Source organism: Buteo buteo, chromosome Z (genome assembly GCF_964188355.1).
Source record: "Buteo buteo chromosome Z, bButBut1.hap1.1, whole genome shotgun sequence".
Classification (NCBI taxonomy): domain Eukaryota; kingdom Metazoa; phylum Chordata; class Aves; order Accipitriformes; family Accipitridae; genus Buteo; species Buteo buteo.
Window position 1 is genome coordinate 50822761 of NC_134204.1, and position 24996 is coordinate 50847756.

General features: G+C 36.1%; 1 protein-coding gene across 6 annotated transcripts in view; it reads right to left on the reverse strand.

Annotated features, from left to right (window-relative positions):
- SPTLC1 (serine palmitoyltransferase long chain base subunit 1) overlaps positions 1–24996 on the reverse strand; it is a 58385-nt gene that overhangs the window by 8528 nt on the left and 24861 nt on the right. The window contains exons 9-17 of one of the 6 annotated variants that reach the window (XR_012649034.1): positions 24821–24928; positions 23324–23419; positions 22920–23016; positions 21566–21620; positions 16411–16528; positions 15452–15525; positions 5835–5930; positions 3220–3282; positions 55–120 (exon numbers count right to left, since the gene is read on the reverse strand). Coding sequence is in view for 2 of the 6 variants with exons in the window: in XM_075020907.1 (XP_074877008.1) it covers positions 14873–14966; positions 15452–15525; positions 16411–16528; positions 21566–21620; positions 22920–23016; positions 23324–23419; positions 24821–24928 (642 nt within the window). In the remaining 4 variants the exon portion in view is untranslated. Of the gene's footprint in view, positions 1–54; positions 121–3219; positions 3283–5834; positions 5931–13524; positions 14967–15182; positions 15387–15451; positions 15526–16410; positions 16529–21565; positions 21621–22919; positions 23017–23323; positions 23420–24820; positions 24929–24996 lie in introns of those variants that run through there. The other 5 variants (XR_012649033.1, XM_075020908.1, XR_012649036.1 and 2 more) reach the window with 5 other exon arrangements.

A 24996-nucleotide genomic window follows, 5' to 3' on the forward strand; every position in this document is an offset into this window, starting at 1 on the left:
ACTTTTGAAAGGGTAGGAAAGGAATCAGGAGACTTTTGTTATCTAGTAACTTACAGCGTACAGGGCTGCTCACACTGAAATGAGCCTGAATGGAGCAGACGGCTTGAGCCACACATGGCACTACAAATAAAAACAACTAAATAAATACATCTGGGTGGAAGGAACCATGAGAAATAATTTTTTCCACTGTAAAATGGGGGGGAAAACTGGAATTTTTTTTTCAGCAGAGCTGTTGCCAGTAGGGCTGAATCTGCAAACTACAGCTTGCCATGGATGCTAACCCCACTGAGGAATTTTCTTCATTAAAAAGAGCTTGAGTTCCTAGAATATGGAGACTGTATACTGGGTATATGTGTATTTTATTACTGATGTACCACAGACATGGTTTTATACTGATGTGTGTATATTATTGAAAGAACCTTACAAGATTTCTAATGCAACCAACCACCAGTATCCCAAACCCACAATTGTGTTCCTTTTTGTTTAAATTCTTTGGAAACAATGCCCTTAAAGTAAAACAAAGACGACTCAACAGTGCAATAAGGAGAAGACAACTTAAAACACAGTTCTGCCTATATATTCATCCTACTTCCAGTTTCTGTTTACATTTGCAATTTCATAAAGTTATCTGTTATTGTATTCTCAGGCAATAAAATTCCAACAAAAATTTAGCCAAAACATAAATATAGTCCTCATATGCAACATGACTGTGTTAATGCTAATGCTACTTTTGGAAATTTAACTTTTGCTGCTTACTTTTAGTTTATACCTTCAACATTTTAAGTAGCAGAAAAGAATCAACTGTTGCTAAGATTTCCAGGCCAAAGCCTAATTTAAAAAAAAAAAAAATCTCGTCTTTAGCATTGATAATAATGCCAAAGGACTGTGATGTTTAAGATCTTAAAGTTAGCATTCCTATTATCTACAGTAAACTCCATGGGGTTCATTGTGTTTATTTAGTGCTATATAAGCTCAAGGTGACTTCTAGGACTACTTGAAGCCATAGCTTTTTCAACTTTCATTAGCATTAGTGGGAATCACATACGTGCATCAGTGGCAGGATAAACTCTAAAAGATCCATTTTTAAATCAAAAAGCAGACTTAAAGACAGATTTCTATCAGTGCATTTTACATGACTATGCAAGGATTTTGATTTGATCCACACTCAGCGGGGGTGCCTGTTATTCAAACCATGTGGTATCCGCTTGGTATGCAGGGTATAATACTGCTGCTGTCAGCATTTGCTTTAAAATCTGATGCAATGTATTACAAAGAAGATTTGAACAATCATAACTAAAATTTGTTGGGAAGACTTGAAACAAAGGACTGAATGAAGTTGAAAACTTATGGAAACAATAAAATCTGAAATGTTATAAAAAGAAACTTAGTAACCACATGGGAACTATTCTACAACCTTCTTGGCAAATTTTAATCAGACTTGCCTAACAAAAGTAATATAACTAACTTCTATATAAACAAAAACATGCATACCTTCCAACAAAGGGATTAAACATTACAGTTAACATTTTTTAGGACTACCATATATAGGAATGCTTGGTGCAATCTGATGGCACTAAACTTAGAGAAAAATGCACAGCCAATTAGCAAAATAATTTCCAATACATATCTGTTTATCAGGTCATCTTTCACTGTTTTCCACTGTGAAGACTATATTTACATTAACATTTATACAATGTAATTCTACCAGTTTTATTCCATCTAGCTTTATTTGGTCTTATTAAACCTTAGGTGAGACTTTTCTGTCCAAAACACATACACTGATAACCGTAAACTTCACAACCTGCCATATTTAAAGTTTTACTATCAATGTTGCTATAATTTGACATTTAGACAGGTCTGTCAGAAGTTATGAAGTAGTTCTGATGAATCAGTTTTTTCCCCAAAGAGATCTAAAACTTTACTGTAAATTACACAGCACAGAGGTAGAAGACACAAGACTTGAAAATAGAGATTTGCCTCATAATAAATACTTTGTACTACACAACTTACTGGTTCAGAGGTTTTCAAAGTCTTATAGAAACATGAATATATGCAACCCAAAGTTAAAGAAACTGTTAACAGCTTTTTAGGGGTGAAGAAACTAAAATTATGGGCGACTGACCAAAATTTCATAGAAATTGTGACAGTATGAGAAATAAAACCTGCATCTTGGATCAGGATATGAAAACTCATACTACTGTGACTTTCAGTCTGTGCTTCAGAAGACTGGCCTTCATCTACGCAAAAAAAAAAATTCCATCCTCTCTACTCAAGCAGTGAAGTTTTCTCTGCCAAACTTTACTTGCGTTACTTCTAACATACTGAGAGCTAAAAAGTGACGTAGAAGCATAAGAGCACACCTTAATATACAATATACAATGTTTCCAAACATGGTAGGAACTACAAGAAGGATATTTCAGATAGTGAAATGTATTTTGCATTATTTATAGTGACATTAAGTAAATGACACCAGCACCACAGGATTTGACTATTAAAGTTGTCTGGTGTTGAGTCCTTTTGCATGTTTAAGGTCATCAAGATCTTAAGAAACAGAAAGGATACTCTTAACTGAGGTAAAGCTGTCTTTCCTACAGGTGTTCTCCAGTCTGCTGTAAACAGCAACCTGATAACAAGTCCCTGGGCAGACAGACCTTGATCCAGTATGGTTAGTCTTTTATTAACTGTGTTCAGTGGAAGTTTTCTAGTATCAGAAAGACTAGACTCTACCACCAACTATTGATACGTACTTGATTCTGCTTCTGAACAGATTACAGGGCCTTTTGAGATCCTTTCCAAGATAATTTTTTTTAAAAAAAAGCAAGATGGGTATTATTGTTAATACATAAAGTATTAAAAAAACCCCCTATGACCACGAGGAAATATTAAATTCTACCAGGACAAACAAGTGTTTTTCACTGACATGAACAAACACTGAAGTATCCAAATTTGTTTATGAAGATGAATTCAATGAAGTTGAGATGGAACTAAGGACTTAGAAAATATAGCCATAATTTTTTTGTTATAAGTTATAGTCAGTATTATTTTTCAGAGTATAGATTCTATCACAAATCGTGAAAATCGCTTTAAGGGACATGTTAGTATTAACCAAGGATAAAGGTTCTGGTGACAGTATGCTCAATTGTTCTGCTGGCAGAAGAAAAATATATCTGAATTGTGCTTTTGTCACTTTATCTATCCTACCGATTGGCATGCACTTACTTATTTCTTCTTCTTTTTGGCTTCAACATAGCGATTTACACTTGCCAAGTCTGTGGTATAACCCTATGGAGATGTACACAAAAGGAATACATCAGAATAGAAAACTCAAATACTTTCCTCAGTTTAACCAATGACAAAGATTTTACAGAAACTTTTCAATTTCAGTTTTCAACTCTTTCCCTTCCATTTGCATGGATTATTTATTATTTTTAATAAAGAAAAAGATGGTTTATTAAAAAGTAATTATGGAGCAACAATAAGAAAACAACAGTGTACTAACAGTAAACTCAACTGTGGTTTATTCAATGCTTCATTTTCAGCTTCCACTGAGCTTCCACACTAGGAGGCCAGCTTCCAAAGCACAAAAGGACGAGCAAGATGTGGTGATTTTGGACTTTCTCTTAAGAAATATTTCCCCCACCTACTGTACATCTAGACCACTTATGTAATATAGCAGACATTTATTTTTGTGTTAGACAGATAAATAGCAGTATTAGAGCACAAGTTTCTTAAAAAGCAGTGTTGTAGGGACTTTATTGATCATGAAGCACAGAACTAACCATCAAACATGGTGCCAGAATGCATAGGTCATGCGTGTTTCCAGCAGTAGCTTTCTCGCCTTTTTTACTATTGATGAACATGCCACCATATGGTAAGAAAGGTGTCCAAACTGTTCGTGGTGCAAGACAATATGTGCAGGAGCAGTCACTGAATTTAACAAGATAGCCTCCATAAGCAGCCGTTACTATCTAGAACTACAATTCAGTCAAATGCTACAGACAAAGAAAATTTTTATTGTATTAACAGAATATTCCTAAAAGATGTAAAACTTACCTCATCTCAGTTATCCATTCTGGACCAGTAACAAACTTTCTCTCATTTCCTTGCTTTGATGGACCTGTGCTATCAGCTTTATCCCCAATACATGACACTTCATATTTCAGTACATCATTCTTTATACCCCAGCCCTCAGTATTCCACTGTCATTTCTGATGACAACAATAAATCACCTAGGGATAACTACTGTACCCACAGGAGGACAAAATTTGAGATCCAGTTTCAAAGTCTATAAAGTATTTCAGAATACCAGTTTGATTAGCCTGAGCAGGCAGTTCAGACAGGAGAGACCTATATCCAGAGGGATTCTGAGGGTACATGCAGTGGACTGGTTGAATCTCCAGCTTAACTCCACACTCAGATAGGTGCTGTACATTCCCAGATGCTACCACTAAACACATATCCCTAAATAAGTGTAAAAGTTAGTATTAGGCACACATTGTCTACTAATGTGATCTGTGTATACCTCAGTGCTGCCATAATTTCATTTTTACCATTACACATCTTTGAATTCAGGGCCCTCAGAAGCTGGGGTGGTGGTGGTAGAAGTTGTTCTTGAGGTTTTTTTAAATCACAAGCACTGGGAAAAAACTACAATTGAAGCCATAGTTTGGGTAAAAATAATGAGTCAGACAACTGTTTTTTATTTTCATTTTTGTTTTCACTGACTGAGAATGTAAATTGAACTTTACTGCTATTGTGCTTTGTTCTCCCTCTCTGTGAAAATATGTTCTGCATTAAATCGCATGGATAAACTAGAACAGCTCCAAATATCACCCTTCACTTTTGTATAACACAAGAGCCAAGAAAAGATAGAGAATGTGGTTTTATGACCAACAGATGGTGTAATTGGTATCATAGATGTTTTTATGTCAGGGGGTCGTAGGTTCAGCCTCCATCTGGAGCCTTCTCAGATCTGCTGTGTAGCTAAATGATTAAAGAAGCTATATTGGGTCAAAAACACAACCACCTGCCTGAGGGTGAAAGTACTGCTTTCTTGATCTAGTTCTTATACTACAGTTGCCTCCCATATTACAGTTCTCAAGCCAACCAATGCAGCAGCCAACAGGATTCAACAAAATATTCAACACCAATTTCCTCATTTCCTTCAAGATTCTCAGTAATTTTTGATGAATCTTATAAAAGTAAGCCTAGTTTTGCTTGCTTGAGTGAAAAGCTATTCTAACTCAGACTGATAAATAAACGCAACAGGCCAAAACCCAAGGAAAAGGAAACAAGTAAGCTGGGTAGACCTTTAGAGATTCAGCATTGGCCAGCTGGCTAAGATGGTTCACATCTTCCAGTCAGAATTAGACACGTTTGTATTCTGAAGGTAAAAAGCAACATTAATACTCAACACAATTGTTCTTAGGTAGAGTTTCTGGATTAGGATCAGAATATCAACAAAAATACTCTAATCCTACAGTATTAGGGTTACATATAGTTTACCTGGCTAAAAGGGTGTACGGACAGATCAAACCCAATAATTTATGCACACAACAAGGTCACCGGTTTAATTTCCTCATGGGGCAAGTATTAGCAGTAATAAAGGCACAAAGTCAGTGAAACCATGGCTTCAGTGGAAACCAATATTCCCCACTACCATGAGGTAGGGATTCTACATACTGTTAGTATTACTGTTATGTGGTGCACCAAACTTGCCTGGGATACTTCATGTTTTAAGTGCTCTCTGTAGTACTAACACCAGAAAGCTTACCTGGCTAACACTGGAAACAAGTAAAATGTTTTGGTCTAATAAAAAAGCCCATGCAAGTTACCATAGTTTCATGCAGTTCTATCACAAAGCATCCTGTTGCTCTTCGTAAACTCTGGATAGCAGCACTCTTATGGCAGACAAAACAGTGATCCAGGATCTGAATTTTAAAGATAATGACAGAGGTATGAGTCAAATGCTTTCCATTATTGCATTTCATGCGCTCGTACATCAAAGATCAGTAGAGTCAAACTCTCTTTCAAAATGTCAAAACACTCCCTTATATTGTGTTTCAAGGATTTTCCCATGCTAATGAAAAACTTGGTATTTATTAATACTTTAAAATAAACTTTAACACAAATTAAAAGCTAATGTTAAATAGACTCATTTATTTTCAAAATTTAAACACAAACCATATTTATGTTCACGTAAAATTATAGGAAGAAAACAACATGTGATCTCATTACTAGCTTTAAAAGTTTCTCTTCCCCCGTGTGACTGAACTGACAACCTGCTACACCTCTGGAATAATTTGCTGAAGATTTCTCGGCAAACCTACATACCTGAAGCCCAGCTTCAAAATCACAAATTTCAGCTGTTGATAACATGCAAGATCATGTGCTTCTTTTTACAGATCTCTAAACAGAACAGGGTCTTCAGCAAGCAGTTGCTTATTAAAGGCAGGTGAAGTTTTAACTGTACTGTCTTCAGTGCTAAACATGTTTTTGCGTAGGGGGTCATCTGTATTGTATGTATTTACCGGTATAAGAAAAACTTGAGATACAAGTGAGGGGGAGAAAAAGACATATTTTCTCTCTCATATATACAAAAAATAGGCATTTTTACTACCAGAAGCAGTGAAATATTTTCCTTTAACAAAGGAAACATTCCCTTTGCTGCGGAGCACTTTTCCTAATTGCCTGTACTATGGGAAGAGTAATAAACACCACATCAATGTAATAACATATATTTCCATTCCAGTCATCCCTGCATAGTTGAGACATTTAAAGTGGATGCAGGATTTATGAAAATGATTAACTTTTGCTGAACACACCAAAATATTTGTACTAGCTGTCCAGCATATTGCTTAAACACTTGAGTGCCTCTAAGTGGGAGACATCATCAACACAATTATTCAGCAGCCAAGAAAACAAGTTTGTTAATTTAAGTACTTCTGTGTGAATTCATGTAGCCTGTCTTCATGGGTAAAGTATGTCCCTTGATTACTGCTCAGGAACATCCACAGTTGCACGTAGTTCTTGGAAAAAATCCATACTGAAAACACTTTACAAAAATAAATAGACAGAGAACTGCAAGTAATAAGGAGGTCATACATCCTGAGACTGTTGTGAAGCACAGCATGATGCTCCTGTATACAACAAACCTATCTTGCCCTTGGATGAACTTCAGGAACTATTTCATAATGTCAAAGAGTGGATAATTTCACAGGAAAAGTGATAATGAGAAGATAGGACCCGCACCTGGATCTTCCAAGAAAACCTGAAAATTAACACCCTTTCACCTCTAGTTTTTTTGGGCAAACACATGAGCCTTTAAAAGTTATTCATTAGTCTAGAAGTTGCTGTTCCAGTGTCACCTGTAACACAGATGTTTCCAACTTTTCTCTTTGCCAGTAATGCCTAGCAAAAGCAATACTGTGATGTCTATGAAGAGTAAGAGAGCAAGATTAATCAGTGGCCTTTTGGGCTATGTTCTATTGAATAGAGACAGCAGCTAGAACAGCGTCTGTTTCCACAGCAAGATGCTCTTCCTCCACTTGTCTCCTCAAATCCATCAATACTCCCTTAAGGGATCATAGACAAACACACAAAGGTGTGTACTAGCAGCCTAAGTCTCTTATGAGGCTACTCCTGTCGTGGAAGTGAAAGGCTTTCTCAGTCCCTTCACCCACCAAGTAAGATACTCAAACGCTAAACAGATTGGACATTGTGCAAGTTTCATGCTGCCCATCAACAGTTCCACAGTAAACTACCCTAAAGGCAAATGTTGCTGCCATTTTTCCATTTGTGACAACAAGAACTCCTTCACCCATGAGTCAGCTTACTGCATCTTTCTTCTGTCCTTGCTGGCTGCACAAAGAATCTCTGAGGACAAAGCAGTACACATATGCTGAACTTTTTTTTTTTATTTTTTTATTTTAAGGGTCGAAGTAGCCAAAACTTGTTCAAACCTTGCCACTTGATACCATCTCTTAGCTCTGCTCAAATCTGTTAAGAGGTTATTTTTTTTTCAGCTAGCTGTTTTCAACGCTTTCCTTAGCCCAGCATAACAAATGTATTTATAGAAAGATGTGTGGATACATAATAATTCCCTTCGTTATTCACACATTGAACTCTTCTCCCAGGTTGCAAAGGGTATATATAACTTCATTCATTTGCTAGTTTCTATATGATTTTGCAGTTGCATCTAATTTTGCTGTGAGGTGAGTCACTATCACTGTTTTTTCTTGCAAACAGAGTTTCTGATACGCAATGATTTCCAGTACTCAGAACCAAGCTCACCATTCTCCAATGTGCATTGTTGATCAAATGCATCCAGACTTGGGTGGACCAACGATAGGCGAGCAACAGTTCTGGTGACAATTAACTTCTGTAACCTAGTCTCATTACTAAAGATAGCTAGGATCCTGCTGTCCATTTTCTCCATTGCAGCTCCACTGCAGCACTTTGCATTCTTGTATCTTATTACTCTTAACCAGCACTTAATGAGCACTTCATGTTTCATTTTCAAACTCAGGGTCCCTCAAATAGTACCAAATTCCACCTTTGTAAAAAACATCATTATCTTGCTGTCTTCACCTCATAGCATTCAAAAATTGTTTCTATTTTTGACCTGTAACTCCAGCCTGTCTGATACTGCAGCTGTGATATCCTACCAACACTTAATTCTATGGTTTCAAATAGTAAAAATGGCAAAACTGACCTTCTGTACTTAGAGGTGATCATTGACACTTGAGTCATTATGCGTTTCTACAGACTCCAACTTAGGCTTCAAACCTCAAATATGCATGTATTGTAAATTGCACAGCATTCACCAGGACTACACACCAAGGAAGAAATGAGCACTGGAACTAGCCTGAAACTGAGTCATTACATTTTCACTGGAATCATCACCTAAATTTTTAAGCACCCAACAATGCATTTATTTTTGGTAGCTATCCTGGAAAATGAAGGAAGAAAAGCAGGAAGATGACTGGAAAACAAAGGTGCAGGAGATAGCCAAATCTTCAAGAAACAAGAGAGCAACTTACTTAAAAGTTCTGATCTTTTTAAATCCTTAAACATTTAAAAATTCTTATTCTCAATATAGCAATTTAGGTATAAGCAATTATTTAAAATTTGCTTATTAACAAAGTCTGAAAATTAGCATATTTCAGTAAAACAATCTGCATATGATCATGCCTATAGCTTAACTTCTCCCATGTAATTCTTTTATCCATGAAAAAGTCAAGAAATTTATTACTGCAAGTGCTTATTACTGTTTGATAGCAATTCTTTGTGTGTAGCTTGACCATGGAAATCTAAGGATGGACCACAATTTGACTTATAGTCTTTCACCAAAAAAATATTCTATCTGAATAGTCATAAATAGGAATTTTGTTACTACTGAGTATTCCATAATATCAGCTACTTTAAAGGCCACTTAAATATTCCCAGATTTTAAACCTAAAGGCTGCATACAAAGGTAAGGGGTATCATAGTCTGTTTAGATTCTGTAACTGAAGTTTACATTCACCATTGACACTAAGGCAAAACTTTACTCAGTACAAACATGATAAACACAACTGAAGCTAGCTTATTAGGAAAATATTATTCTGGACAAAGTTAAAACAAACAAGTTAATATTTAATCTTTCAGCAATTAACTGTACAGAACAGCCATTTCATTATCTTGTTATATGAAAGAACAGAGGGAGTCCAAACCAGTGAAAAATGATGACAGAAGTCAAAATCACCTCTCAGATTATCATGAAGTGCTGGTGTTACATCACCTTTTTTATCCTCTCCCTTTAACATCTGTCTAATATGCACTTCTTGTAATGCACAGAGTTTAAATTCTTTCTCTTTCATTACCCCCAACACCTACTGTGACATTCTTTGGTAATCACCAAAGGGCTTATTCCAAAAGAAACCCAATGTTGAATAGTGCAAATTATTGCCACTTACTGTTTTAAGTTATAATCATAGAACTACAGAATCACACAACAGCCCAGGTTGGAAGGGACCCCGAAAGACTGTCTGGTCCAACCTTTTGTAGGAAAGGGAGCCTAGATGAGATTACCCAGGACCCTTGCTGGGCTGCATCTTGAAAACCTCCTGCGATGGGGACTCAGCATCCCTGGGGAGGTTGTTTTAAAGTGACTGACTGTTCTTCTCACTGTAAAAAATTTATGTGAAGACGAAATCTTTCCCGGTGCCAACTTACGCCTATTGCCCCTTCTCTTCTCCATGCGGCTCCTTGTAAAGGGAGAGCCTCTGCCCTCTTTGTAGATGCCCTTTAAGTACTGGAAAACTGTGATGAGGTCCCCCGTGAGCCTTCTCTTCTCCAGGAAGAAGAGACCTGAATCCTTCAATTTTTCCTCACAGGGCAAGTTCTCCAGCCTTTTGGTCATCTTCGTGGCCCTCCTTTGGACCTTGTCCAGTCTGTCCTTGCCTTTCTTGAATTGTGGGCACCAGGACTGGACACAGTACTCCAAGCACAGTCTGACAAGTACTGAGTAGAGTAGGATGATCACATCTCTATCTGTTAGTAATGCCCCCAAATGTTCTCATTTTTGGCCTGCATCAAATATAAGTTAACCAGTAGATTATACATTTCCCGTTCTACTTAAGTTTTTCCTCTGACTCCAATACTTCCTGTTTTTTGCCAACCCTGGATCCCCTGTTGGAAAATCCAGCTCAGTTATCCAAAGAGCATGCAAAGTCAGGTGGTAATGCCTTTAATAGCAGGGGTAAATAGAGAAATCTTATCCATATAACATGGTAGGCAAAATTGCAGTATTTTCTTCTGTAAAGGTCTTTCAAAGCTGGGGCATTTTTCATCTGGACTCAAGAGTTTGTTGATACACCAGAAATTCTACACTGAGTCACAGCAAAACCATATCTGGCCCAGTGTCTAGTTTTTCAATAGCAGTTTTGCATAAGCATCTGCTACCTAAGCACTAGAAATTGGTCATGTAGAGAACTATCCTTCCCTGATATACTTCCAGCTATCCGCAGTTCAGCTGATTTATTAGTTTATGTGACTTCTATTATGCACATTTTGCAATGACCTAGCACACACTTCCCAGGAAACTAATATCTGAAAAAATCCATCAACAGCAAGACAGAGTAAGTCCATTATCTTATTAGCATGAAAACTGCCAAAGAACACAAAAACACAAGAAATGTTATCCAGACACTTCCTTTTATTAGGACACTGAAACAGCTTAATGTACAAATGCTTTGCATTAGTTGTAAATATTTCCTCTGTTCAAGCAGCATGTACAGCTCATGTACATTTCTTGAGTCATCTTAAGATGCAAGACACTTTTGTGGTAGCAACTTCATACATCAGTAAATGCCAACACTCCACAACCCTGTTTAAAATAATAAAGTCCAGATGGAGTGACAGGAAGGAGACAGTACACCATTCTGTGCAGTGACTGGGATCATATTTCAAAAATGGAAAAAAAAAAGTTATTCAGCCATACCTCTCTTTCTAATACTCTCCTTATGCATTTTACCTCCTATCCAAAAATGATTACTATAATAAACAGAAAAGGCATCTATAGGTTTTCTTATAAAAACAATGAACCTACACAAATAACGATCAATTATTTTTAAATATTCAAGGAAAACAGATATCTCTGTTAAAAAAAAAAGAAAAAAATATATATTATGGGAGCATGTCTCTTCAAGCCAAAACACCTTTGAAGTATAAATTTGTTCTAGTCCACCTCGGTCCCCACATACTGCAAGCAATTGCTTTCATCAGGACAATTTCAATCAATGGCCACCTTATTATAGTTAAAAATGCATTCCTTCTCAACTACTAGATACTAATCTTCAGTAAAAAAAAATAATTAACTACACTTACTTTTGATCACTATTTATTAACCTAATGCTTCCACTTAGCTGATACTCTGTTCCAAATACTTGGCAGGGCAAAATACATAAATTAGTTGAATTAAAATTAAGAATCCAGATACTTACTTTCAATAGAAACTTCCAAGTTCAGGTTAAGGCCCTTACATGTTTGATTCACTTCACAGCATCCTGCTGAACAGCTTTCCATTTATTTACTAAGACCCCAGCCTCACTCCCACATCTGAAGAAATGGATTAAAAAGTCCCACTTCATCCAAACATAACCACAAAGCAACTAAAACAGGCATGTTCATATATTTATCAGCCTAGACCACTGAGAACTTAAGCACCTTTACAAGCTTCTGATTTTTTAATGCCAGAACTTTAACCAGAAACACCTGCTGCCTCCCTACCCCAACCAACTTTCTTCTCCAGAGCCATCCTTCCCTTCATCTTCTTGCCACGTCAGAGACATTTATCAAAAAAGCCAAAATGAAGAGGGCTAGACATGCTTAAACTGACCAGGGATATCTCTCTCTGCCAGGTACATCTCATAAGCATCTTAATTTCTCACATAGATCATGTGTATGACCTGGCAGTAAAACACACATTGTAACAGTACTTCAACTGCTATCAACCATAAGGTGTTGAGCTTAGTGTGATCTAAATGCTTCTTTTCTATACACTTGTAAACAACAAAAATGGACAAAGACAGTTTTACCAATGTTTGAATCCTGGGTATGTGTTTGCCAAATGATTCAGATGATAGTATCTCTTAGCAACATTCTTGAACTTCTGATTCATCAGAACCACTTAGTCAGTTTTGAAATTGCCAGAAATTTCACTCTGCTTCCTGCCAATTTAGGTGTTATCACTTCATTTTAAAGCAAAAAGGAAAAACAAAAACAACAAAACAAACCCATGTATCTAAAGATTGTTGCTAGTTCTCAAAAGTGCAACAAAAAAAATCCCCCCATTTGCAGACAACATAAAATAAAATGCAAAAAGTGAATATAGATTCTGCAATCTAGTATTTCGATGCTAATTGGTGACTTGCTTACCTTCACAGGTTTACCTTGAACTCCAAATCCATTTCTTATGCTGCACTGGAATCCAAGAACCTCATTTGTTCCCAGCTTATACGCAAAGGCTTGCGTTTACTTGAATATCCAAGTTTCAATTATCAAACCAAAAATGGCTCACAAGCTCAAAGTATAGCGATAAGTTTTAATTTCCATTTCTCACAATCTCTGAGGTTCTTGAGAAAGTTGATTGTTCTGCAGTTCAGTTCTAGTCTATAAAACGGGAATCAGCTTCCTTCCCCACATTTTTGCCCTTTTAAATTGTTGGCTTCTCACAAGCTTTTACTCATAGTTAATAGAGAAAAATGTAAGTCTTAATGAAATAGGAATACTCTTTCACATTGGGATGAAAGTTTCTCTACATTGCACAGATAATGATTTGACTATTTCAAACAGTCAAGCAACAATCACAAAAGTGCCCCAACACAACTTTAGCTGGTTTATCTGAATACACACAGGTAAGAAGTTTTGAAAGCCAGCACAGAGACAGCCACTATGAACTGAAGTTCATGCTCATCTGATGCAGAATATTAAAAAAAATATAGTTGATCATGCTACAAAATCTAATTATATGATAAGTAAAAATCTGAATCAAACATGATTAACTTTTTATTTAAACAATGATGTTTCTCAAAAATAGTCCTATAGTCATTGTAGTAGCAACCAAAAAGGCACATAAGTACAAACCAACCCAGAATACAGATCAGACAGAATATAAAATTTTTAAACAGGCATTCTTAAAGCAAAATCCTGAAATACATAGCTATAGTTTCTATTTTATAAAGAGGTACAGCTTACTGTCATCCTTCCTTACCAGTTTCCTCTGATTGGTGTAATGCATCCATCTATGCTTACTGAAAATCCTGACAGCATAACCTCTAAATATTACTATCCAATTCCATGGGGATTTTATGTGCGTGTATTGAGTTGCGTTTCAGTAGTATTTGTACTATCTAAACTCTTATTAGCTATCTGTGAGTCTTCCCCTCTAAGGTATAGCTGTTTAGATATAAAACTTAGCACACACCATTTTAGTGCTTCATAGTAGTTTGACTAAGCTACTATTTAGCTGGTGTTTCAAAACCTTGGTTCATTCTTCATGTTGCTTATGACTCATCCTCAAGTCTGGTACAAAGGGCCCCTGACTGAACATACTATAACGGAATTACACCAGTGTCACGATTCAGAGGTTTCAGTTTCGATGTTTTAAAGTTAATAGTATGAAAAACCTCACCCATAATATCAAACATGCATATAATTACATATGAAATGCAGGAAGCAAACAGTACTTAATATGAATTTACCATTTAGATAATGGAATTCTCTGGCCAGTTATTCTTAAAAACTGGCTTCCAAAAATGGTTAAAGATATGAACAAAAAAGAATTTAAGTTCCTCCTATAATTCAGTAATAAATGACATAATATAGCACAAAATTATCTCTTAATGTATTATTTTCTCTGTTTTGGTAGTATTAGAAACAGTCTATATTATTTTGTGGAGGGGAGGGAATAATTCCTTGAAATTTATTTGAAGTTCCTACATTCTGAGAATATGCAGAGAAAATTATACATTTTAGATGTTTATGGGGAAAACTGAATGTTCTTATACATTTTTAAAAATGTTTAAGGGTTTGAAGAAGTAAATTTAAAACTTTAAGATGTAACTTACGAAAGAGTCCTGTATGCAACAGTGATATCCCATTTTAAGGAATGCTAGTAAATGTTAGAGTTTGAATTGCAAGTATACTCTGTCATTCACCAGTTCCAAAATTCAGCATTCTTCCCCTCACTGCATTTGTACCATTCTGAACAATCTTGTTACTCAGTTAGGTTTCAAAGCCATCAGTGGAAGAACTTTAATATCTGAAGTCACTCTACACTGTAAAACACTTTTCCTGATAATCTGGGTAAAAAGGAATCCAGAACAGCAGTCTAATTCAAAACAGACTGTACAGCTTCCTTAAGAAGTGATGCAGCTTTGTCCAGTTCTTGTTCTGTTTGTTCCACTGTTATCACTACTCGAATACTAGAAAAAGAAAACCAGAACCATACACAGTAAACTTTACTCCTTGCCTTCAGCTTCAGACTTTTCTTGTACTGATTTTAACACATTAAGATCATTATCTCTAGGGAAATTTTTATGAATTCAAACTCAACCAGAAACAAGACCTATGGCTAAACAGAAATGGTCAGGCTACTTTCCCCACCCCACCCCTACACATCACAGAAATTTGATTGTTACCTTTTTTACCTGCAGATATGCAGCTCATGGAAATGTGTCTGGTAACAGGCAACATGCTGATCACTAAGATTCAGGTAGTTTTGATACAGTTATTTCAGGGTATTAGCATCCTGTAAGTCACTGAAAATATACCTCAAAATGGAGCCTTTCCCATTTTTTACAGGACCAACTATTCAATCCAGTCTCCTGAACACAACCCCATCACTGTATGAAAAGAAATAGAGAGTCATATTCAATAAAATGAAATAATGTATTGACTTTCTACTAACCTGGGTGGAGGAAGACATTTTTCTTCCTTCTCCAGATAGCGGGCCTGAGTTAATGCAATACCACTATCCATGCACTACAAATAAAGAAAATACAGCAGTCGTCAATCTGAGAACTTCTGATTGCATGTCCTTTTGATCAGCAAATACACATAACTAACTTCTGTGAGTTTGGTGTCAGGATAACTCCAAGTTCTTTCCAGATGGAGGTTTTGAAGGTTGTGCAAAATCATCTTTAATTTTAATACAGCACAAACACATAGAACAGGCTAGGGTGTAGCTTCTTTAGCTTTCATCTCCAAGTAATGAGACAAAAATTCTGTATTAAGTAGGCTATTAATTCACATGTAAGCATATTTTCAAGGAAATCAACTTCAGCTTCTTTTTGTTGTGTAGTCCTGTTTACCTGCCACCTGAAATATAAAACTTCCTCATCAACCTTTATCTCCTTCACGTGGGAGAAAGAGAACCAATGTGTATTGAAGATGGAAAAAATCCTACATACAAAACATGAGATTCTTCACACAAAAAAGCAAGTTCATGGACTCAAACAAGCAAAATTACAGAAAGCTAGACCTCAAATGGTTAAAATACGCCACCAGAACTCTGTACAAATTATAGCCTTTATTCTTATGAACATAATGACAATTTCCTAAGCAACAGTTTTATACACAAATTTAACTTGAGTTTTGAAGTACATAATAGGGAATAATTATTTTCTGAAGTAAAAGGTCCAACATATATTTTTATCCAGTGCAATGGACCTAAACATCTGCAGCAAGAAATGGTTAGAAGATCGTCTTTAATATAGACCTGTAGTCAGCAAAAAACCTGAGTTTCTTGCAGCTTTCCTACAAGACATTCCAAGAAGTTACCCAACAAGCCCCCCTACCCATATGCACTTCATTCATTATTCACATTCAAAGGCAATGATATATTTTAATTGCTGTGGGGACACTTACATAATCCACAATTCTTTTGAGTAATTTCACATCATTTTCTCGAGATCCACAGCTCTCTTCCAACTGTAGGTGCAATGCTGGAGAGAAAGATTCCCCCACTACTTTTAAGCCAGAAATCCTAAAACAAATGAAAAGCGTTTAATGCACATCCTATTTGAACACACGTGTTATAAGTTCTAGATCATGTTTCCCCTTTCTACATGGCAAATGAGAAGGGAGGAACATTTCACTTTACTAATCCTAATGCAAACAATTTCAGCTTGCAATAGGTAAATATAACAAAACTTATCAAGTGAATGTCTTTCCTAAGGAGTTTATTAAATGTAGTTTCAGCAAGTTTGTGTAACAATAGTGACTCCTCCTTTTGTAAAAAGCATTAATAATTTGGAAATTTTGAAAGGATCCTTACAAAGATGTAGGAGAAATGCTAGTGTTAGGCCTGTATGCTGCTGATAAAAAGACAGCTAGTTAAGTCAAGTCTTTAGAGTCTATATTAAGATAATAAAAAAGAAATCTTTTTACCCACTTATGTGATAAGAAGAAACAAGGTTTATTTTTTTGGCAAGACTTCTGATTTAAAATTATTTCCTGTAGAAAATCTTTACAACATCATCTGTCACTCAGTCAGAAGCCCCTCTAAAACTAGTTATATTACTAGAATTGCTCCCCTATCTGTACATAGGGACAGTTGTTAATCAGGTTCGTAGAATTTGATTGAATGATTGACATTTGATTGTCATTGTCCTGACACATCATATCATCATATTCAGGACTGAGTTATTTATTCCCCTCCAAAAAAAATGTATCCAATACCCAAGCAAGACTTCTGGTCTCAAAAATTAACAGGTCCCATAAACACATGTCTACCATCAGCTGTAATTTTGATTTCTTGACTTTGATGAGCTTGCCTCACACACAGTGTAAGTTTATACCCTCATTTTCAAATAAGTTTTCTATTTTTACAAAGTTCAAGACCCAGTCAGAGCAGAAGAGATGTGAAATCCATAAACACCAGAACTGAAGCCTACAGGAGAGAGAACTGGCACTATAAACACACTGAATCAATTATAACCTTGAAAAAATAAAATTATACTCTAGCACAGAAAGCATTGTGCATTATTTCTACAATGCTATTTCAATTCACAGTCCATTCCAGAAAGACAAATCAAACTGATATTCTTCTTCAGCCACAAAACTGCAAACATTCTGGTGTCATTCACCTTGCTAACTAACATACACTTGCTAACTAACCAAACACAGGCGATTTTTTTAATACACAAGCACACACACTGCGTTTGTCTCACTACTGCACTCATATCTAGGGATTGGGGATACAACATCTGGTAACATAAAGGACAAGCAGTTCAAAGTCCAGCTACAAGGTAGAAAGACAATACACAGTATAGCTGTATAACGTATCTGTTCTTAGTTATGTTTCCTAGGAGTGACCTGACTTCTAAGAAGTAGCGTTCTACAAATAGGGAGATGGCAGCAGAAGTCAGACGAAGTTGCGCTGTAATTTTTATCTATTTGCTGGAGGTCAGAGTTTAAGACAAGCTACTAAAACAATTAGGTCTTGTTTAGAGAGACACAGTATTAGCTTCTAATTATAAAACAGGCATAATTCTTCAACTGAAACAGATAATCATAAACTGCCCCCCTCCAAAGTGTAAATGAGAAAAGATGAGTAGGAAGCAAGCTTTATATCACTTCCATTCAAACTGAGTCTTTGCCTGAACAACATGCTTTATATTTGCTATACACTTACTCACAGAGGCTGCTTACAAGTTTCAATTTTAATCTTAAAACTTTTTCTGTCAGTCACAGCTGTAGTAAACTGAACTACATAATTCATCTTACCCAACCATTTGAAGAAACCCAGGAGTTTAACATGAGGTCTTCTGATGGCAATACTTCCAACTTTCATGTAAAGTATTAACTATGTTTTTCAGAGCCTCTGCCAAATTAAGATTCAACAAATATTTAAGAATCCAATGCATGCACACTGTGACTTTCCTGAAATCAGAATTCACTGTCCTAAGAAATGCTGGGAAAGCTTAATTTTCAAACAAAACCATACAACTTCCACACACACAAAAAAGAGAGAAGTCTGAAAGATCTGATTTTGAAGTAACAAAGGAACAAAGCTAGCCTCCTGAATTCCAACGCTCCTTTTAAGGCTAGTTCTATATCAGTAAATTAAACATGCCTTGGACTGTTTTCTGGCCCTGTGGTGAATGGGTATGGAATGACTCACATCCATACTTTTAAAATCTCAGTCTCCGCATTGGGGTGGCCACATCCAAACTGACTACTGGGAACAGCTTCTGGCTCACACCAACTCTTGAACTGTATCCAGGAGTCCTTTCAAAAAGCGCTGCTTGGCCTGGGCCAACCCCACGCCACAGATCACTTCAACAATTTGACAGACTAGATAATCAAGATCCAGTGCCCAGGAATGCTTCCTGACATTAACGTACCAGTATGGATGTAGCCTTGGGGAGCTCTCTCTTCACAGCTCTCCATGCCCCAGCTCCAAGGCTGGGCTACAGAACTGAGTGGCAGGACCAGGCTCTTGGTGGTAGGGAACCCTGTGTAGCTGGGCTGCCCTGAACACCATAAACATTTGCGTCAGTTTTGCCAACAGAAAACTAGAATGAGGTCTCACTGAAAAAATGTCAAGTTCCTCTGGACGGAAAAATCTTTAAAAATAAATCTGCTTTTCCCCAGTGAAAACTTGCTTTATTGGAAAATTCTCAGCCAGGTGTAGGATATGCAGTAAGTAATGAACTATTTAAAGGATACCATCTACTACTGTCATGCTTTTTTAAAAGCCACAAAATTCTGTCCCGTCCATCCTGTTGCCCTGCAACAGAGCTTCTTTATTTCTATTTACTAAGACACTTAGATATTCTTAAATACAAGACAGAAATCTACTTTATCTAAGGTTGTTAGGAAAGTTAAGAATATTCCTGATTTCTGTTAACCATCCCATCACTTACTGCATTTTCTTATGCTTTATAAACTGCCATAGACAATAAGAAAGTAGTTCTATGCAGGATTCAGAAGAATTCTTCCATTTCTTCCACAAACTGGCACTTGGCTTGTACCCAAAACAGGAGTAAACATCAGTCATTCCTCTAGCTACAGTTTCTTCCCTCACCATACTCCTTATAAAGACCAACATTTTTTTAGAACTCTAATCATGCACTGGTCCTTATATATCAAGTCCTGAATTTCATGGGTTAGTTACACTGGCTAAAAGAAAGATTTCCTTTACTTTTAATTTGTTCCTTGCACTGTATTTGTTCTATTATGAGAAAGGAGGAAAGCTGTATATTCTTTCCCACCTTCTTTGTGTACAGTTCTACCACCATTTTACACTCTCTTTTAAACCAACAGTTAGTTCCACTCTATCACAGTGAGAGCACCATGAAGAATTGGAGTCAAGCAGCAGCCATGGTTAGGCAGGGAAAATGAGTGCATTTAACATCACAGGAATTAACAAAATCTTTTTCTGAAAACTTTGCCTCCTCTTTGAACCATCACACACTTTTTCTAGTGTGGTTATCAATTAAAGAAAAACACACTGGACCCTGCAAATATTAGTTCAAATCTTCTCTCTGATACTGCTTTATGCAATTCCTAGGGTAGTTTTCCTGCTCCAGGGCTGCCCAATTCCCTGGTGTTGGTAAATCTTTCAAGTTCTTTCTCAGTTTGACCTAGAAGAACTATTCCCTTTGCAATTTTTTGGACCTCTATATTACCACACAGGTTTCCATAAGGCAAAAAATACAGAAGTCCTATTACAGACACTACTTATTAGTATAGTCACAAATCAACAACTGAATTTATGTGAAAAAGTGCAATCAGTCACAGGATAGAAAAGTACCAGCCATGGCTTATTTGCTTCTGTTTTGCAGTAAATATTGACAAGTAAAAGGTTGATAATTTTTCCTTACTTTTTTTTCCCCTGTAATTTAAACATATTTGTAATGATCACCTAAAAACGATGGGTAGAGAAGAATATTACAATTAAAGTCCCTTTAGCTCAATCATAACATTCTATAACTAGCAAACAAGAGATGCTAACAGTTTTCAAGTTACTCTAAAATTTTAATTTCAAGCATAGAAGCATCTGTGTATCTTTGACCTGAAAACCTATGCATTTTAAACCTGTATTGAAACAGAACACAGCCAAAGGAGACAAGGATTATGTGATGGTAGGATTACTCCAAAGAAGTTGAATGTAGCTAAAGTTCTAACATAAAACATCAGGTAAGCAGGAAACTGCTTATTTGAAATAATAAGCAACTCACTGAATAACTAAGTAACTAATACTAAAGAAAAATCAGCTGGTATAATCAATCACGCATTATAGATTTTTTGTGTGTTTAAGTGTTATTAATTTCTTTAAAATTTAACAGAAAACTGTTGAAGAATATAAATTGTAAAATACCAGCTAACATAACTATTCTGCATATTAAATAGCTGATGAATAATCACAGTAATTTCTGTATTTTTTAGTATCAAAACCTGTCAGGGAAAAAAGCAATTACTCAGTATAGCCATCTTTTAAAACAGGATAGTGTTAGGAAACTTTAAACAGAATCCTGATTTTCCAGATAAATTCTAGCAATTTTCTATGTGACTCTAGAATAACGAATATTTCTTTTATGATTTAACATTCAAATCTCGTATGTAGGAACAATATTGTATTAAACGTGATTGCAAGGTACACTGATTTGCCTGAAAGAGTATCTGCTAAGCTATACTCCAAATGCTTTTACTTAGACATTATTTTCAAAATGCTTATCAACACTTTGTACTGCTGAAAGCTACCACACTCTCCTGAAGACTTAAGCGTGTAAGGGCTTGTAAACACCCTCACTAGCATTAAGGTATAACCTCATTCCAATACCTGTAAACAGATTTTAAAAACTTGGACTCTTTTTAGTAGCATAACAGAGACAGTTGGAAAAGGATGACTTTCTTCCTTTAATACAAACATAATTTAGTGTACACATTCCAGTCTAAGTATCTGTAAACCAGAAACAGATCTGGGCAAGAGAGTTCTTTAAAGTTGGCACTATAAAGGCATGGTCAAATTAACAATAGCAACCTCCCCCCCCCCCCCCCAAAAAAAAACACTTACCCCTGTAAAGCTTTGTGGATTCGTTCGCATTTAGCCCGAAGAGTCTGAAAAATGTCTGCACATGCAAAACAAAAAACAGGAAAAGAAAAAGGCTTAGATATCCTGTTTCTACTCCACATTTCTGTATGTCTAAAGATTTCAAAAAAAGCATTTGGAAGGAAAAAGAAGATATACATATGTACTGAAGTACTAAGTCTTTTCACTACTCTTCATAATGTTCCTGATTCCCATTTCTGCCAGGAAACGACAGGCTTTTAAGATCTGACAAATGCATTACTTCCCTTTATCTCATTACTCCAGCTGCATTGGTTCATGATCATATGGAAAGGATGACACAAACACTTGGTAATGGGATTGAAATGACAGGTTGAACATATTGCTATCTATAAAATATCTACAGCCATGCAGACTCTGCTCCTTGATCCTTTCACCAGCTCACTGCAGATTCTTAAACAGGAAACTTTGACTCCTGGATCTGCAAACCTTGGTGGTTCTCCTCAGTAAAGGTTGATCCTCCACTGCAGCTATCAGTCCCGTAACTTACTCTTAATTTTTTCTGGCTTTTTTTTTTTTTAAGTTCTGAGGACTAGGCATGGGCTACCCAGTAATTTTTATTTATTTGCGACAAATTAAATACTGTATCTCCCTGCAGATGTCCTCCAATCTGTTGGCACTAATGTAGGTTAAAAATAAATACATACAGATTTGGCCAATTTTATCCTTCTCATGTGTGTCTCACCCCCTCCACCCTCAAAAAAGTCTTTCTTAGGTTCTAGCAACAAGGGCAATTCTCTGACTCCTAGAACAGAAACTCCTGCCTGCCAACTTTATCCAAACACTCTGTACTTAGTCCTGCCAAAACTGCAGGTATTTGTACCATGATCATTCCCAAGATTCTTGCCTGGATGCTTACTGGAAGAAGAAAAAAAATAATTATGTAGTGCAAGTGGAAAGGAAACAGTTGTTCCATCCTGAGGAAATATATTCCATTGTTTCTCTTTAACCTTCCCTTCCTCCATTTGTCTTGAAGGAATTTGTTTTCAAGGAAAAGGCCTATTTCTAGTCTATAAAGCAGAATAATAATTTCTTATTTTCTTAGTGAAAACCATCTCTGTCCCTCCTAGCCTCAACTAACTTGCTCACTTTCAACTGGAAGAAGGAAAGGGGATGAAACACTGAAGAAGAAAAGCAGGATAGGAAATTATATGAAGAGACAATCATGCATGTAAAATTAATTACCTGAAAAAGAGAGAGGACTTAAAAAATTGAGTGAGGAATGAAAGTAGGGAGAAGTATGAGTTACTAGTTTGGAGTGAAGAAAGACTGAAGAATAAGATTTTCCTGAATTAAGTACCTGGATTATCTTCCATAATATTCAGAGCCTCAATAGCAGCAGCAGCTAACAAAGGAGGCAGGGATGCAGAAAAGCAGTAGCCTTGACCAGACAATCGCTGTGAGGGAAAAAGAAAAAAAATTCACTTTTTTGCTTATAGCAGCATAGACAATGTTTTAAAAATTAGTTCACATACATTTAAACAAAACAACCTCTCCTCCACACTTAGGAGGTTCATGGAAGGATTTAAAAGTACGTCTCCAATTAATCTACAAAATTTCATAGAACCAGACAGTTTCTGTATAGAATTAAATGTTGCATAATAATTTATATCATAACATTCCTTGCAAATAGATTTTAGTAACTAACTCTCATTTTTAAGTAACTAATCCTGCCACAACATATAAAAATGAGACCTGACTTACCTGATGGTCAATAATAAAAGATCTTCCACAGCAAAATCCTCCAATAGAAGCCAGTGAATTTTCCATGTTTGCACTAATAAGATCTATATCATCAATCTGCCAGTTAAATTAACAAGTTAAGAGATGCTTTTGATTACATCAAGACTATTTATAAGATAAATCTACTAAAGACATATCTTGTTTCATATTACCATGAATACTAGAGAAGATCCACCAAACTATCACATACTAAAATGAAGCTACAATTGAAATAACAATTTTAAGCAATACAAAAGGACTTTAGAAATTGAGATTTATAGATCTATAGATAATATACACAGGATCATTCTTTTCCAGGCATTGCAATGTGAAGAATACAAATGGAAAAAACAAATTATATAGATACTGGTGACAATTCCTCAGAGCACTCAGTGTGACAGTGTCCTTTAAGAATGTAATTAGTCCCACTGCAGTCAGTAGGAGTTAGAATGTGATTAAAATTGAGCACAAGCCTAGTTAAAATTGAGTCTGAACCTTAAAGACACAATTGTCTTATTTCACTTGTTAGCTGGAAATACATTTTTTGTCTGGCTCTCTAATATACACTGATGACCATTGCTACAAATTCCCATTCTAAGCAGACAAAACTGAAAGATTTTGTTTGTAAATTAATTTAACATAGAAGCCAATTAATCAGTTGGTACTTGGCAAGCTTCACAGTAGCTCTGTTTGTTTCCTTTTCTAAAGCTTTTTAACATTCTTTTTATCTTTTCCACATTTGTAATTAAGACACAGTGAAAACAGTAGGAGATAGGGGAAGACAGAATGAATTCTCAGAATTTGATATTTCACTTCCAAGGTGAACTAGACACTGTCAGCATGTAGTGAGGGATGCTCCACACTAAGACACTGGCAACCAAAAGAGCACTTCTTCCTTCCCCAGCTCAGGTGGCTGTGATAGCAAACAACTGCAAGGATACCATTCTGGATTTCCAAAGTACTCCTCAGCTGAATAAACACCACAAAAGACTCTTGAAAAGACAGCTTGACTTAATCTGCCAGTAAAGTAGTCAAAGACAACGTCTTTGAATTGACCATCAAATGACCTATTTTTCCCCACTGGAGCAAAAGGCAATAGAGCAAAGTAGGCTGGCTATACACTGAGATTTTTCTGACTCACCCCTAACCCCCAAGTATTTCTGTAAACATGACACTTAAGTGTTTGTGGCTGGGAAATACTGCAATCATCATCCCACCAAGTGTCCAAAAAAGGGAAAAAATTACACATTGTAAAAATTCTTTTGTTACCTTCCTCACTAAAGATAAATAACATTATTTCAAGTAAGCATGTGAAAGAAAAGTGCCAAGACCTGAACACTTTAAGACTGATAAAGTATGTTTAAATTTCTACCGTACAGTACTGAACATTGTTAATGCCACAGGTATAAGAAATCAATTGTGCATTTGCTTCTGTACAAGTCTCTTGTTCACAACAAAGCTCACAAAAAAGGCACTTACATTTATTCCAAAGTGTTCAGTAATTCCTCTCCCATGTTCTCCAAGGACTCCAAAGGAAAGGCTCTCCTCCAAAAATATTCTAACTTTGTATTTATACTTCAACTTTATCTAAAACAGAGCAAATTATATAAAATAAAAGTCAAGCCCATCAGAATTTGGTAACAAGATGGGTGGAG